The 13094-nt window shown below is 39.9% G+C and overlaps 1 protein-coding gene across 3 annotated transcripts in view; it reads right to left on the reverse strand.

Annotated features, from left to right (window-relative positions):
* Positions 1 to 566: 566 nt before the first annotated feature.
* ASNS (asparagine synthetase (glutamine-hydrolyzing)) overlaps positions 567 to 13094 on the reverse strand; it is a 159309-nt gene continuing 146781 nt past the window's right edge. For all 3 annotated transcript variants that reach the window (XM_055420470.2, XM_088833362.1, XM_055420471.2), the window contains 10 exons: positions 11106 to 11343; positions 7846 to 8031; positions 7488 to 7589; positions 6342 to 6469; positions 5036 to 5162; positions 3651 to 3757; positions 3072 to 3172; positions 1663 to 1744; positions 1419 to 1574; positions 567 to 905 (listed from right to left, as the gene is read on the reverse strand). In XM_055420470.2, coding sequence (XP_055276445.1) covers positions 696 to 905; positions 1419 to 1574; positions 1663 to 1744; positions 3072 to 3172; positions 3651 to 3757; positions 5036 to 5162; positions 6342 to 6469; positions 7488 to 7589; positions 7846 to 8031; positions 11106 to 11343 — 1437 coding nt within the window. In that variant the 3' untranslated portion in view covers positions 567 to 695. The remainder of the gene's footprint in view (positions 906 to 1418; positions 1575 to 1662; positions 1745 to 3071; positions 3173 to 3650; positions 3758 to 5035; positions 5163 to 6341; positions 6470 to 7487; positions 7590 to 7845; positions 8032 to 11105; positions 11344 to 13094) is intronic.

Here is a 13094-nt window from a genome sequence, read left to right on the forward strand (position 1 = left end):
GTGCTGAATTCAATAACTTGAGACACTGGATTCCTCCACAAGTCGTCTGTGGATATGCCAGACTACTTGGCCTTTGTGGCAAGAACTCCTGTATACCCTACCTCTTCCCTTGCCTCTTCAGAGTGGTCCCTCAGAGCCATCTGAGAGGCTGTCTTCGGGGCTAAGTCAGAGACTCCACCTAATAAAACACAATTCTCAACTTTTAGGCTGTGCAGTTTCCAGTCAACCTATTTTCCAGAACAAAGCTGTCCAGGTCTTATCAGTTACACACCTCTCCAGAGTGTAAGTAGCCAGCTGTTGGGAAAGCAGAGAACTAAGGAGGCAGCCAGAGGAGGACTGAGATGGACTCAGAGGAGGACTCAGATGAGGCGAGGACCATAGGATGCCCTACTGGCATGAGACCCAGAAGTCTTCTACAGGAGAGGGTGTGTGAGGTCTCCCAGCCATCAGATGGCTTCCCCTCTCCTATCTCACTCTCTGCCTTCCTGTGATACAGTAAAAGCTGTTCAGTTTCTAGCTACCTCTGGTCACGGGGCTGTATGAATATCAATGACTACAGCAAAGTCTCGGATTTAAGACTTTTATTTTTTTCACACCCAAAGCAAGCCTGGGCGGTTGGCCCTTCCTGCCCTCAAGACCCCTACCCTTCACAAGGAGAAGAAATGATTACTTTGACTCCAGGAGTCAGCGAGTGCCTAAGCTTTGGCAGTGGCCTTGTAATGGGTCAGAGTGCGGGCAGAAGGGTCCGTGGCACTGGTCCACCTGGGCATCCAGTAATGGGGCAGCCAGTTGGCACGGCCCGGGTAGTGGTTTTCAAAGATCTGACGGTAGTAATAGCCTTCTTTTGTTTTGGGGGTATTGATGGGAAATTTCTGGGCTGCACTTGCCATTGCAGAATCATCAACCTGTAAGAGTAACAGGGTAGAAGTGAAACAGCCTTATAAGTGGCACAGAAATGTATGTATTTAATCTGGTTTTACAAAAACAAAAATCAAACAAAAAAAAAGACAAGACATCTCTGAACACTGAGACACTCTTTTAATCCCTTAGAAAATGCTAAAATCCCCTAATGTACACAGCTGCAGTGACCTTTGAGGAACAGTCACATGCACAGTTCTCCAAAGCGGTGGCTCTAAGCGCTTGATTCTTTTGTGCCTAAGTCTGGCACCCAACAGGGGCCCCAAAATGTGCAAGATAAAAGTCATGGAGGACCACTAAGTCTCCTCTCTCTGTTCTAGATGCTACTTATAATCCTTCATGCTACTTAATTTTTACAGAATCCTTGAAATTTAAAAGAAGTATTATTTATAGGGAATCCCCCCTACAGTCACAAAACATTTAAATACAAAATGAACAGTGATTACAACTTTGCATCCACTGTCTTATTCCAGAAAATATACTTTTAAAAGATATGATACCTGATGTTCAATATAGTCCTGTAAAATCCTAAACCAGGAATTTTTAACTGAGGTTATTCCGTCACTGAAGGCTTCTTTTGGTCGCCAGAGAATCTCTTTAGGTATCAGATTGGAGTCCTCAAATGTCTCTCTCAGGAGATGCTTTTCTATCCCATTCTGACATGAAAATGAAAGGAGTATCAGTAAAACTTCTAAATATGACCAGTATCAATGGACAGTTTTTACCTTAAGTTGATTTACCCACCTTGGGAACTCTCATATCTGGTGGCAGAGACAAGTAGTAGGAAGAAAAGCGATGATCCAAGAAAGGGACTCTCAATTCAAGGCTTAAAAAGGAAAATAAAATCTAAATCAAAATGGATCTACAGTGCCCATCAGTTTAGATTCTGATATAGTTTCCTAGGCATTCACCCAGCCTCTAAATGATGTTAAGATCATAAAGTCATTTTTACAGTCCTACATAACTGCCCTACACTAAATGCATGAGTACAAAAAGCTTCATTCAAAATATGTATTATGTCATCTAGGGAGTGAAACAAACTACCGGAGAATAATTACTTTTACTTTCCCTTCTGTAATCTATTAAATATCTCAAAAAGCAGAAAAAGAATTATGAGTGATCTGAACATTAAGAATGAACTTTGCCTAGACTTTTCTGAGTCATAGTTTTTTCTAGGTGAGACTATCTATTATCCTATTAAAAACTGTAACAACCATCTGTGGCTATTACCGTATCTACCTGTCCTAACCAGGGTTCAAAAAACAGATGATGTGAAGTCTGATGAAACATCATGGAACACAGATTTATACTGAATATAAGTTATTAATCAATTAGTAATAAAAATGTCTGAATTCAGTTCATTCTCCAACCTCCTATTATTTTCTAACCTAAGTGTGATTTGGTAGAAGCAACCAAAAAAGATTGTTTATCACATACAGTTGTTGTTATTGTTTAGTCACTAAGTTGTGCCTGACTGTTTTGCGACCTCATGGACTGAACCCAACCAAGCTCCTCTGTTCATGGGATTTCCCAGGCAAGAATGCTGGAGTAGTGGGTTGCCATTTCCTTCTCCAGGGGATCTTTCTGACCCGGGGATTGAACCTGCCACTCCAGCACTGGGCAGGGCGATTCTTTACCACTAATTCATCAGGGAAGCCTCATCACATACGGTTAAGAGTCTTTAAATGACCAGCTTTAAAAACTGGTAACTTTCAATAATCAGAAATGATACTAAAGAAACCTATTTTACACGCTAATCAAACCTCTTCCATCTTCACTTCCCTCTCCCCAACATGGTCCCCATAGCATCAAACAGACAAGGCAAGCACTAAAGGTTCATTAAACTACATGAAGCTGTATAAGCTTTATTTCTGTTAAAAAGACCCAAAAGAGATGCACGTGCCTTCCCTCTCGGCTGCCCAGAAGTGGGCAGGATGCTACGTTTCCATGAGAGAAACTCCACCTGAAGCTGCCTACCCTACCCACGTACTCAGCCCAACAACAACACTCTGATTCGGCTTACTCCCTCTGCACTAAGAGAGAAGCTTCCTCCTTCCTATAAACAGCATACTCCACAGCATACACTAAATGAAAAGAAAGCCTTGTGTTTTTTGAGGTTATTTTTATGATCACTTCCTAAAGTATCAAGATACCCGTGGGCCGCAGTGGTTCGGTCTGCTCGGAGAACATCAAACAAGTAGAGTTCCCTTAGAAGCCGCTCACTCTCCTCTTCAGCTTTCTCCGGGGAAGGAGCCTGTTTACAAACAGAGTTGAAGTTAAAAATACATCCTTCAAGCTTTGCTTTTGGTACATGAAATTTCTTATTTCTTATTCTTGCACACAACTCCAACTCTAGAGGTGGGTGAGACAAAAAACCACCAAAGCTTAGGGAAGAAAGTAAATGCTTGATAAAGCATGCCTTCCCTCGCTCCAAGACTGCTAGAACCAACAGATAAAATGACAGGTTCACGTTGTCCAAAGCCCATAAGACAACAGGGGACTAAGAAATACCAGAAATGAGATTCTTATGTTAACTAGTTTTTTAAAAAATGGGTATTATCCGACATGAATAAGACTTCTTTCTCGCCCAAACAAATACAGACAGTATCAGATTTTCTCAAATGCCTCACAAAATATTCCAAGTGTTACTGTTATATCAAAAAAGACAATAGAAAATGGTCAAATAATTCATACTTTTCTTCCCCTAGATCCTTCCATTTGAGAATGCATACCTTGTGAAAATATATATAACCCTGCGTAAGTTCATCTGAACCTTCTCCAGAGAAGATCACCACGCTATCTGTGTTCTTCCGAATGTACTTAGAAATTAAGTACATACCTTAAACAAGAGACAGAAATTACTGTTAATGTCCACATAACCCTCTACCAAAAATGCCTCTTATTTGGTTTCTGAAAATGGTGGCAAGCTTTGCTATTAGATTAGACTCTCTTATTGTGAAGTAGTTTGCAAAATAATGACCTTTTATCTACAGTGCAAGCCACTTATATGTACTTAATCTAAAAGTTGTACTGTTGTGATTACATAGTCCTTTCATAATTTTATATACAGGTTTTTAAATATTCCTGCTTTCAGACCAAGAATGTCTATCTGAAAATTTTGCTAAACAATGTTAAAAATGCTTAAAAAATTATGCTGAAAAATGACTCAAATGTCTTAAATTTGATAACTCTCTACATGAAAATAATCAGTTGGGGTTTTGGTAGCTTAATTTTAATGTGGGGCTTCTTCCCTCATACTTACTCCCCATCCACCGTATTTCAAATACAGCAAAGCATGTTAAAAGTTGCTAGCTGGTCCTGCTCCACAGCCCTGTAAACTAGTATTTGTTCTTGGGTTTTCTCATGATCACCTCCCTAGTGATACTTTTTAGATCTTTTCCCCTAATCTCCTTCACTAATGAAATATTAGTACCAGAAACACTGTAGATCTAAGTACTTTGGAAAGCCAGAAACCACTGTAATACCTAAGATTTTTGCCCTTCAAGAAATCATCTTTGCTCCTTTGGGAGAGAGAGAGCACCCCAGTGATTTTACTGCAAAGTTTAAAGCATGAGAATGCAGACTCTAAACTTTGCAGTGGAATCCTATTGGATCCTGAGTTCCTTAAAAGAGAGGTGTGTCTAAGCCAGTAGCGTTTAGAGGCTCAGCAATAGTCTGATATGGAGTATAATTATGATCTCAGTATGTACCCACAGGGTAAAGCAAGTATTTATTCCTAGACAATAATAGTTATTGATGGACTATTTACCAAAATATATCTAAAACGAGGATTCCTTACAAAAACTAGTTAGAACATATAGTCCAACAAACTTTTACACAGAGAAACAGAGGGGAAAGGGTACAGAAAACTATGCATCTACTCTTTGAAGAAATACAAATAGTGATACCAAAAGGTGGAAGTTTAACTATATATTCTTAATTCTTAAGGAATTAAGGAATTCTTAAATCGTTTCATCTTCAACAACTGCTGACACAGGAATTTTACCTGAGTTCATTCATGAGTACTGTTCTTTAAACAACTGCTTGAAATAGTAGCTTGTAAACCTTACATTCTTTTTCAGTATTAAAATCTTTTGGCGATCATAAAATACCTTACCTACTGAAGCACGGACTGTTGTAATATCATAAGTTTCCAAGGAAAATATGACTTCATCCAGGACCTGAATGCCTTCCTCAGAGTTAAAGAGGACTTCATGGTGTTCACTCCCAATATGATTTGCCACCTGATTACATAAAGAAATATGCATATGCCTATTTTGTAAAGAAAAGGACTACTCTTTCAAGAAAAAGCTGTGGGTTTTTTAGCCATTTCATATAGTATGTGGGATCTTAGGTCCCAGACCAGGGGCCAAGCTCATGCCCCTTGCACTGGAAGCTCAGTCTTAACCACTAGACCACCAGGGAAGTTCCAGAAAAGGAAAACTCTCGAAAATGAAACAGTAGTTCATAACACACCATGAATTAACAATGGTGGAAAACAAGTAAGACAAACTAAGAGGCAATGATTTCACAGGCCACCACAGTAAGGGGACATGATCCTCCAGGCCACTGCATACAAGCCCCGTTAGTCTGGCTCCTGTGTGTCCCCCAGTGTCTGCCCTCCACTGACCACAAGACCTCCTGTCTGCCCTTCTCACTCCAAGACATCACCCTAACAAGCACGGCCTCCACTCCCCTCAGGCTGATTTTATCTCCTTTTGGCCCTCCTGCAATGCCTCATTTACACCTGGAATGCTGTTTCTAAATTAAATGGCCCCGCCCCGCGTTCAGTTTCCCCGGCTCTTGCGGATTCACTCATCATCAGTCAACCGGCTTTCAGGCCACTCTTGATGCTTCTCATCCACCCTATGGAAGTGCCGTCAGAGTGGGAACAAGGTCCGCCACACACTGAATGTGTACAGCGTTCTCTCTGCCCACAGTCCTAAACACGGTATCTTACAAAGAAAATGAAAAGCAACAAGATCAGCTAACATTCTGAGTACTTACTGCACGCTAGGTCCGATCCCACACACTTTATACGAGCTATGTAATTTCCACCCCAAAACTGTGCCACAGTAGATACGAGCACTCCCACTACATGAGTGTGGGATCGGGTGCTAAAGTGAAGATTTGAAACCAACAATCAGGCTCCAAAGCCTTCAGCCTTAGCCATTCTACCATGCCCTTACTCTTCAAAGGACAGGATCACCACCATTGGGTTTTATGAGGGTTGTGTGGCCCACAGAAGATAAAAGCACCCAAAATACAGTGCACAGCACAAGTGATTTTCAATAGGCGTTTCATTCCATTTTAACACATTTAATTCAAAACAATTACCTAAGTCAACACCGCAGCAAAGCATAGAACCATCAATTATTAACAAGTCTGTCTTAACTACCTAACAGGAAGAAGCAGTGTCTTACCTTTCTAGCAGCTAGTAAATCGGGACTGTCTTCCATGCCAATCGCAAATGTCTGGAGAGAGTACTGTACTTGGGCCTCTTTTAGCTGCTTCAACAGAGTGGCAGCAACCAAACTGGAATCCAAGCCACCTATGAGCAAAACAGAAAGTGTGGTCATTATGGGCCTTACCTAAGAGAGAAGCAGATATGATTTACATTCCTCCTAAGCACCAAGATTAGAGTTTTGCCTTTAAAATCCCCAAGTTTTATAAACTAAAAATCAACTTGAGTAAGAAAAATCTAACAGTTAACCTGTCATAATGGTTCGGTTCAGTTCAGTCGCTCAGTCGCGTCTGACTCTTTGCGACCCCATGAACCACAGCACACCAGGCCTCCCTGTCCATCACCAACTCCCAGAGTTCACTCAAATTCAGGTCCATCAAGTCTGTGATGCCATCCAGACAGTACTTAAATTGGTTAAAAGCCACTATGCCGAAGAATTGATGCTTTTGAACTGTGGTGCTGGAGAAGACTCTTGAGAGTCCCTTGGACAGGAAGGAAATCAAACTAGTCAATCCTAAAGGAAATCAACCCTGAATATTCATTGAAAGGACCAATGCTGAAGCTCCAATACTTTGGCCACCTGATGTGAAGAGCTGACTCATTGGAAAAGACCCTGATGCTGGGAAAGACTGAGGGCAAGAGGAGAAGAGGGTGACAGAGGATGAGATGGTTGGATGGCATCATGGACTCAATGGACGTGAGTTTGAGCAAACTCCGCGAGATAGTGAAGGACAGGGAAGCCAGCTGTGCTGCAGTCCATGGGGCTGCACAGAGTTGGACACTATTTAGTGAGTGACTGAGCAACAAAAAAAACACTACACATTCTAGGGCTTACATCAAGACTGTGCAGTAGGAGGACACGAACATTCTAAAACACGTTTACTAGCTCACTCATGCCAATATAATTACAGTATAACTTTATGTTGCTGTATTATTTTGAATATTGAAAGCAACTTACAGTAAACTTTTTCATCCTATAATGGAGTAAAGGTTGAACCAATAGTAAGCATTTTAAATATTTTACAGTCTAAGCCTCCAGGATAGTTATAAATCATTTAAATTACATATGCATGAAATGTAATTAGATTTTTTAAGCTGACTTCACCTGATAAAAGGCAGCCAATCCTTCTGTCCGTCATCAAACGTTTCTTAACAGCATTGTCAAAAAGAATCCGGAGGTTGCTCTTCACAGTTTCTATCTCAAAACCTATTAACACATAAAGGAAATGAAACAGCTGCAGAAAGGTCTGGGCTGAATTATTTATTGAAACAGGTATGCAATCATCCACCTCTATCATGATGTCATTTGCTCAACAGTGAAGCAGGCCAAATTTCAGTGTGTCGTCACCTCCAAGTTAAAAAGGAAACAGATCTGAACACATGTCGTTTCCGTGATGTGAGAGTCCAGTTTTCCTCTGGGGGTGAGAGGCAGGGAACAGGTGGATGGGCATCTGCTCTCTCACCTGGGAAGAGTTTCTCCACGCTGTCATACAGGGCATGCAGAGGCTCGTCTCTACAGTGATGGTATTTCACCATTTCCACCGATGCTACTTTGCCATTTGGCTTTAAGTCCAAAACTTCATAATGTCCTGGGAAAAAAGGCTCCACTTTTAAAAAAGGAGTCATGGAGTGCTTCAAGTTAACAAGTCCTACAAAATCAAAAAGATAAATTTATTCAAATGAGGATAATACTTCATAGTAACTTTCATGTCTAAATTCCTCTTTATTTTCTCTTTTTAATACAAATACAATGTCCACTGCATAAGCAAAACAGGAAAAATATAATTACCTCAAATCCTACTAGAAAGGTAATAGTGTTAAGAGATGTACAGAAAAATTACACTGATTTCTAATAATTTAAGGCAATAGGGAAACCTCCAATGTTTAATTTCTTCTCTCTAGCTGGAATTTCTGATTTTAAAAAATCTATTTTCTTTACTAAGCAAACAAAAGATACATTTATTAAACAAAAAGATGGACTTGAAATTTAATTTTATGATATCCTGGCAGTCATCTGTCATCCCTGAGGTATTTTTAAAAAAACAACTATGGTTCTCAGTCCTTTAATAAGCAAAACGATCCACTGTTAAGGAACTTTAAACTCAGATATCCCTTATGTAGTTATTACATACTGTGTGTGAGTTAAATGTTATAATTCAAATTTTCTAAGTTCTCACAGGAAGTAACCAACTTGACATCACCATGATTTTGATTTAAAAAAAAAAAGTTTTATTGTAAATAGTAACAGCCTATCTACACAGAATACTTATGATGTACAACCTGAGCTTGTTAAGCCAGGAATCTACTGTGTAGTATGGAATTCAAACAGCAAATGAGATCCAGATCCTACCACCCACCAGCAGACTTCAAGTGAGGCAGACAGCCCCTGCGGAAGTTGAGGAGCAATTACGATTTAAAGCACCACGACCAAGTGAGTTTTAGACAGTCTATTCTGGAAGCACTGAAAAAGGAAAACTGCTGCAGCACCCTAGATGAGACCTGTTGTTTAGAAAAGGGCAGTTAAAGATGTAAAAAAATTACAAGTCAAGAAATTTCAGAGGGTAAACTGGATGTGAGATTATATTCCGTCTCAAGGTTATCAGAGACAAAGTGGAAGTAAGGCATCTACTTTTCCCTTGTGTTCTCTTTGCTGGGCTTCCCTAATAGCACTTTGGGTAAATAATGTATGCACTTGTTCTTTATCTAAGCAATGAAGCAAAACAGCAGACAAGGAGGTAGATCATATTTTAGCATGCCATTGTTGTCTAGCTAGGACACAAACGATGAATGTCTTCCTCAACTTTATTGTCAAAAAACGATAAATATGATGTACAAGTATTTCCTTCCATTCTGTGGGTTGAGTTTTCACTTTCTTGATGGTGTCCTTTGAAGTACAAGAATGTTAAATTTTGATGAAATCCAATTTATCTATTTTTCCCTTGTTGTTTGGGCTTTTGGTGTCATACAAAAGAAATCTTTGGAAAATCAAAGATCATGAAGATTTACCCCTATGCTTTCTCCTGAGTTTTACAGTTTTAGTGCTTACTAAAGTTTTAATTTTACTATAAAGTTTTAGTGCTTACTTTAGTGATCAAATTTTAGAATTTGATCCACTTTGATTTTTATAAATGGTGTGAGGGAATCGTTTAACTATGGGTTTTTTTGCATATATATGTCAACTTGTCCCAACATCATTTGTTGAAAAGACTATTCTTTGTCCACTGAATGGTCCTGTTACCCTAACTGACAATCAGTTGACTACAGATGTATGGATGCACTTCTGGACTCTTAGTTCCATGGTCTATATGTCTATCTTTCTGCTAGTACCATACTGTCCTGATTACCCTTGCTTTGTAGTACATTTTGAAGTCAGGAAGGCAGAGTCCTCCTACTTTATTCTTTTTCAAGATTGCTTTGGCTATTCTGAATCCTTTGCAATTCCCTATGGATTTCAGAGTCAGCTTGTCAATTTCTACAAAGTAATCGCCTGGGATACTGACAGAGATCATGCTGAATCTGTAGATCCATTAGGGGAGTCTGTGCCAACTTAACAATGGTAAGTTTTCAATCCATGATCATGGGATGCTTTCCAATTTCTTTAGATCTTCTTTCAACAATGTTTCAGTTTTCAGCATACAGTTTTGTACTTTTGTTACATTTATTCCAAGTATTTTATTCTTTTTAATGCTATTTATAAACACAAAGTAAATCACGTGATCACTCCTAGGTATATACCCAAGAAAAATGAAACCACACAAAAACTTGTACCCAAATATGTAGAGAAACATTATTCATAAAAGCCAATCGTCCATCAACTGGCAAAAGAATAAAGAGTGGATGAACAGAATGTGGTATATCCAGGTAATGGAATATCTTCAGGTCATAAAAAGTAAATAAAAATAAATAAATACTGATAACATGTTATAACATAGACAAATCTTGGAAACGTTCGGCCAAGTGAAAGAAGCCAGTAAGTGAAAGAACCAGACCACATGGGATATGGCTCCATTGGTATGTAATGGCCAGAACAGGGAAATCTACATAGACTGAAAGTAGACTGGCAGTTGGCTGGGACTGGGGGTGGGGAAGGAGGAAGGAAGATGGGGACAGGAAGTCTAATGCTTAATGAATATACAGGGATGGGGAGTGACAGCTTAAGAGTACAAGGTTTAGTTTTGAGATGAAAAAAAAAAAAATTCTAAATTGACTAGTGTTGGTTGCAGATATCTATGAACATACTAAAAACCACAGAATTGTACCCTTCAAATGGATGAATTGTATGGCATGTAAATTATACCCCAATAAAGCTGTTTAAAAAGTGCTGAATAAAAATGACTTTGTGGGACAGCCTAGCACAGTACCACAGTGCAGTAACTGCAGGGCTGGCCAACCTTACCGTCACCATGTGACACAGGAAAGCTTGAAAACACACATGGGATCAAACCAGATGCAGAACCTATTAGCACAACAAAAATTATAAGACTGTACTACAGATCTATCCTTTAAGGATTACAGAATTTTAAGTGCTAAAAAGGAGACTCCAGCTCCGTGGTTTAAAAAAAAAAAAAGGAGGCCTAGAAACTCCATGACTCACACGGTCACTTATAAAAAATTGGGTTGCCCCAGTTGTATATATGGATTGGATTAGATTTGTAAATATGGTCTAGAAGAAAACGCAGAATCGGGACAATAATGAAAAACCACAGAAAAATTCCATCATTACCTTTAGCTTCTGAACACACGGCCAAAAATCCATCTTCTGTCATGGCTTTAAACAAAGGTCTCACTCCATAGGTATCCCTGCCCAAGAACACTTTCTTATTGGCAGTATCCAGTAAAATAAATGCAAATACTCCATCCAACATACAGACTGTTTGTTCAATTCCTCCTTTGTCATAAAGATGAAGGATTATTTCACCATCCACTTTGGTCTGGTATTCAAATTCAAAATGGTGTTGCAGCTTAAGGAAACAATAACAAAATTAAAATGTTAGAATCCTATGCTTTCACTATTTTTTTTTTTAATTGCAAAGTTCCGTTCCGTTCCGTTCAGTCGCTCAGTCGTGTCCGACTCTTTGCGACCCCGTGGACTGTAGCCTACCAGGCTTCTCCGTCCATGGGATTCTCCAGGCAAGAATACTGGAGTGGGTTACCATTGCCTTCTTCAGCATTTTTGTGCTCTATAATTTCGTGTACCTTAATGATGTGATTTAGAAGAATCATGGCATTATCAAAATATAGCTTGTTTGAACTCAGAATCAAATTGTAACATAAAGCTAAGCCCATGAAAACTTTAGTTGCATTCTGATAAATCGAAGACAAAGGCAATGTACCTCTGTATTATACGGAGGGATGGAAATGGATATTATATACATACTATATATGTAATACATGTGTAGTTGTTGTTGCTTAGTCTCTAAGTCATGTCCAGCTCTTCTGTGACCCCATGGACTGTAGCCCGCCAGGCTCATCTGTCCATGGGATTTCCAAGGCAAGAATACTGGAGTGGATTGCCATGCCTTTCTCCAGGGGATCTTCCTGTCTCAGGGATCAAACCTGCATCTCCTGCATTGGCAGGAGGATTCTTTACTGCTGAGCTACCGGGGAAGCCCAATACATGTGTATTTCCATAAATAGGTAAGTTAAGTAAATAGATTGTCCAGGTGTCATGACACTAAAAATGTGTCCTCTGCAACAGTGAGATTTTGGTTTGGGAACATAGTATTGGCTGACGTTCTTTCAGTTCAGCCTCACAGACTTCCCATGAAAACAGAAAGCAAAAGGACAAATACATTTGACACTATTTACTGATGGACGATTCCATCACGATGATGGAGGCAAATGGTCCAAATCAAAGTTGCTGGCACTGGGGAGGTCAACAGCATCCCATTCTTCCACATTAGGCATTATAGCTACTTCTCAGGGATGGACAAAATGATGATGATGAAGCTTTATTCATCCACATCCTCCTGGGGAACAACAAAGATATCATCACACCCACCACATGTAGAGAGGGTTTCATTAAATTAGGCCCAAACTCCTGTGGCTCTCCATTACCACTGGTAAATTATGAGGGTGAAAAGTTCTCAGTATGTCCCTCTTTCTTTGTACTTACTCATATTTTTGGCTGATAATAGAGAAGAGGTTCACATAAAATCAAACAGAAATGCTGGGTACATTTGAACACTTAAAACATGTTTTTAAAATTTAAGAAGTCTCCATGCTTGTACAACCTGTAAAGCATGCTTCACAACCACACTCACTCTTTAATTTCTTAACCTTTTGCCTAAAAGCCCAGAACTATCCAAAGATGGGCTCTGGCCACTTTCAGTGACCATGAAGTCACCTCTTGGTCACCTCTCCCTGCTCTGAGAGACTGTCTGTGGTGATCTCTGTCACGAGAAGGTAGGGGTTGCAAAGGGTCTTCTGCTGACCCTTCTGGGCTTAAGTACCTCCAGGATAAATGAGCCTACAACACTTGATGACTTTTAGCCAGCAACAGCTTCCAAACCTACCCTCCATGATCACCCCATCACCATGGCTCTTTGGCCTAAAGCTCACAGGTAGTTTACTGGATAATGATTCACGTGTACACTGCCCATTCTCCTGAAGCCCCCATACCCTGCCACCATCCGGAAATCACACTGCCGTTTGACGTGCTGGCTGCAGCTTTCTGAAGCGCTCCCCGCATCCCACCCCACCCCCCGCCTTC

Source organism: Moschus berezovskii, chromosome 3 (genome assembly GCF_049115385.1).
Source record: "Moschus berezovskii isolate FMDL1 chromosome 3, NW_MosBer_1.0, whole genome shotgun sequence".
NCBI classification, from domain to species: Eukaryota; Metazoa; Chordata; class Mammalia; order Artiodactyla; family Moschidae; genus Moschus; species Moschus berezovskii.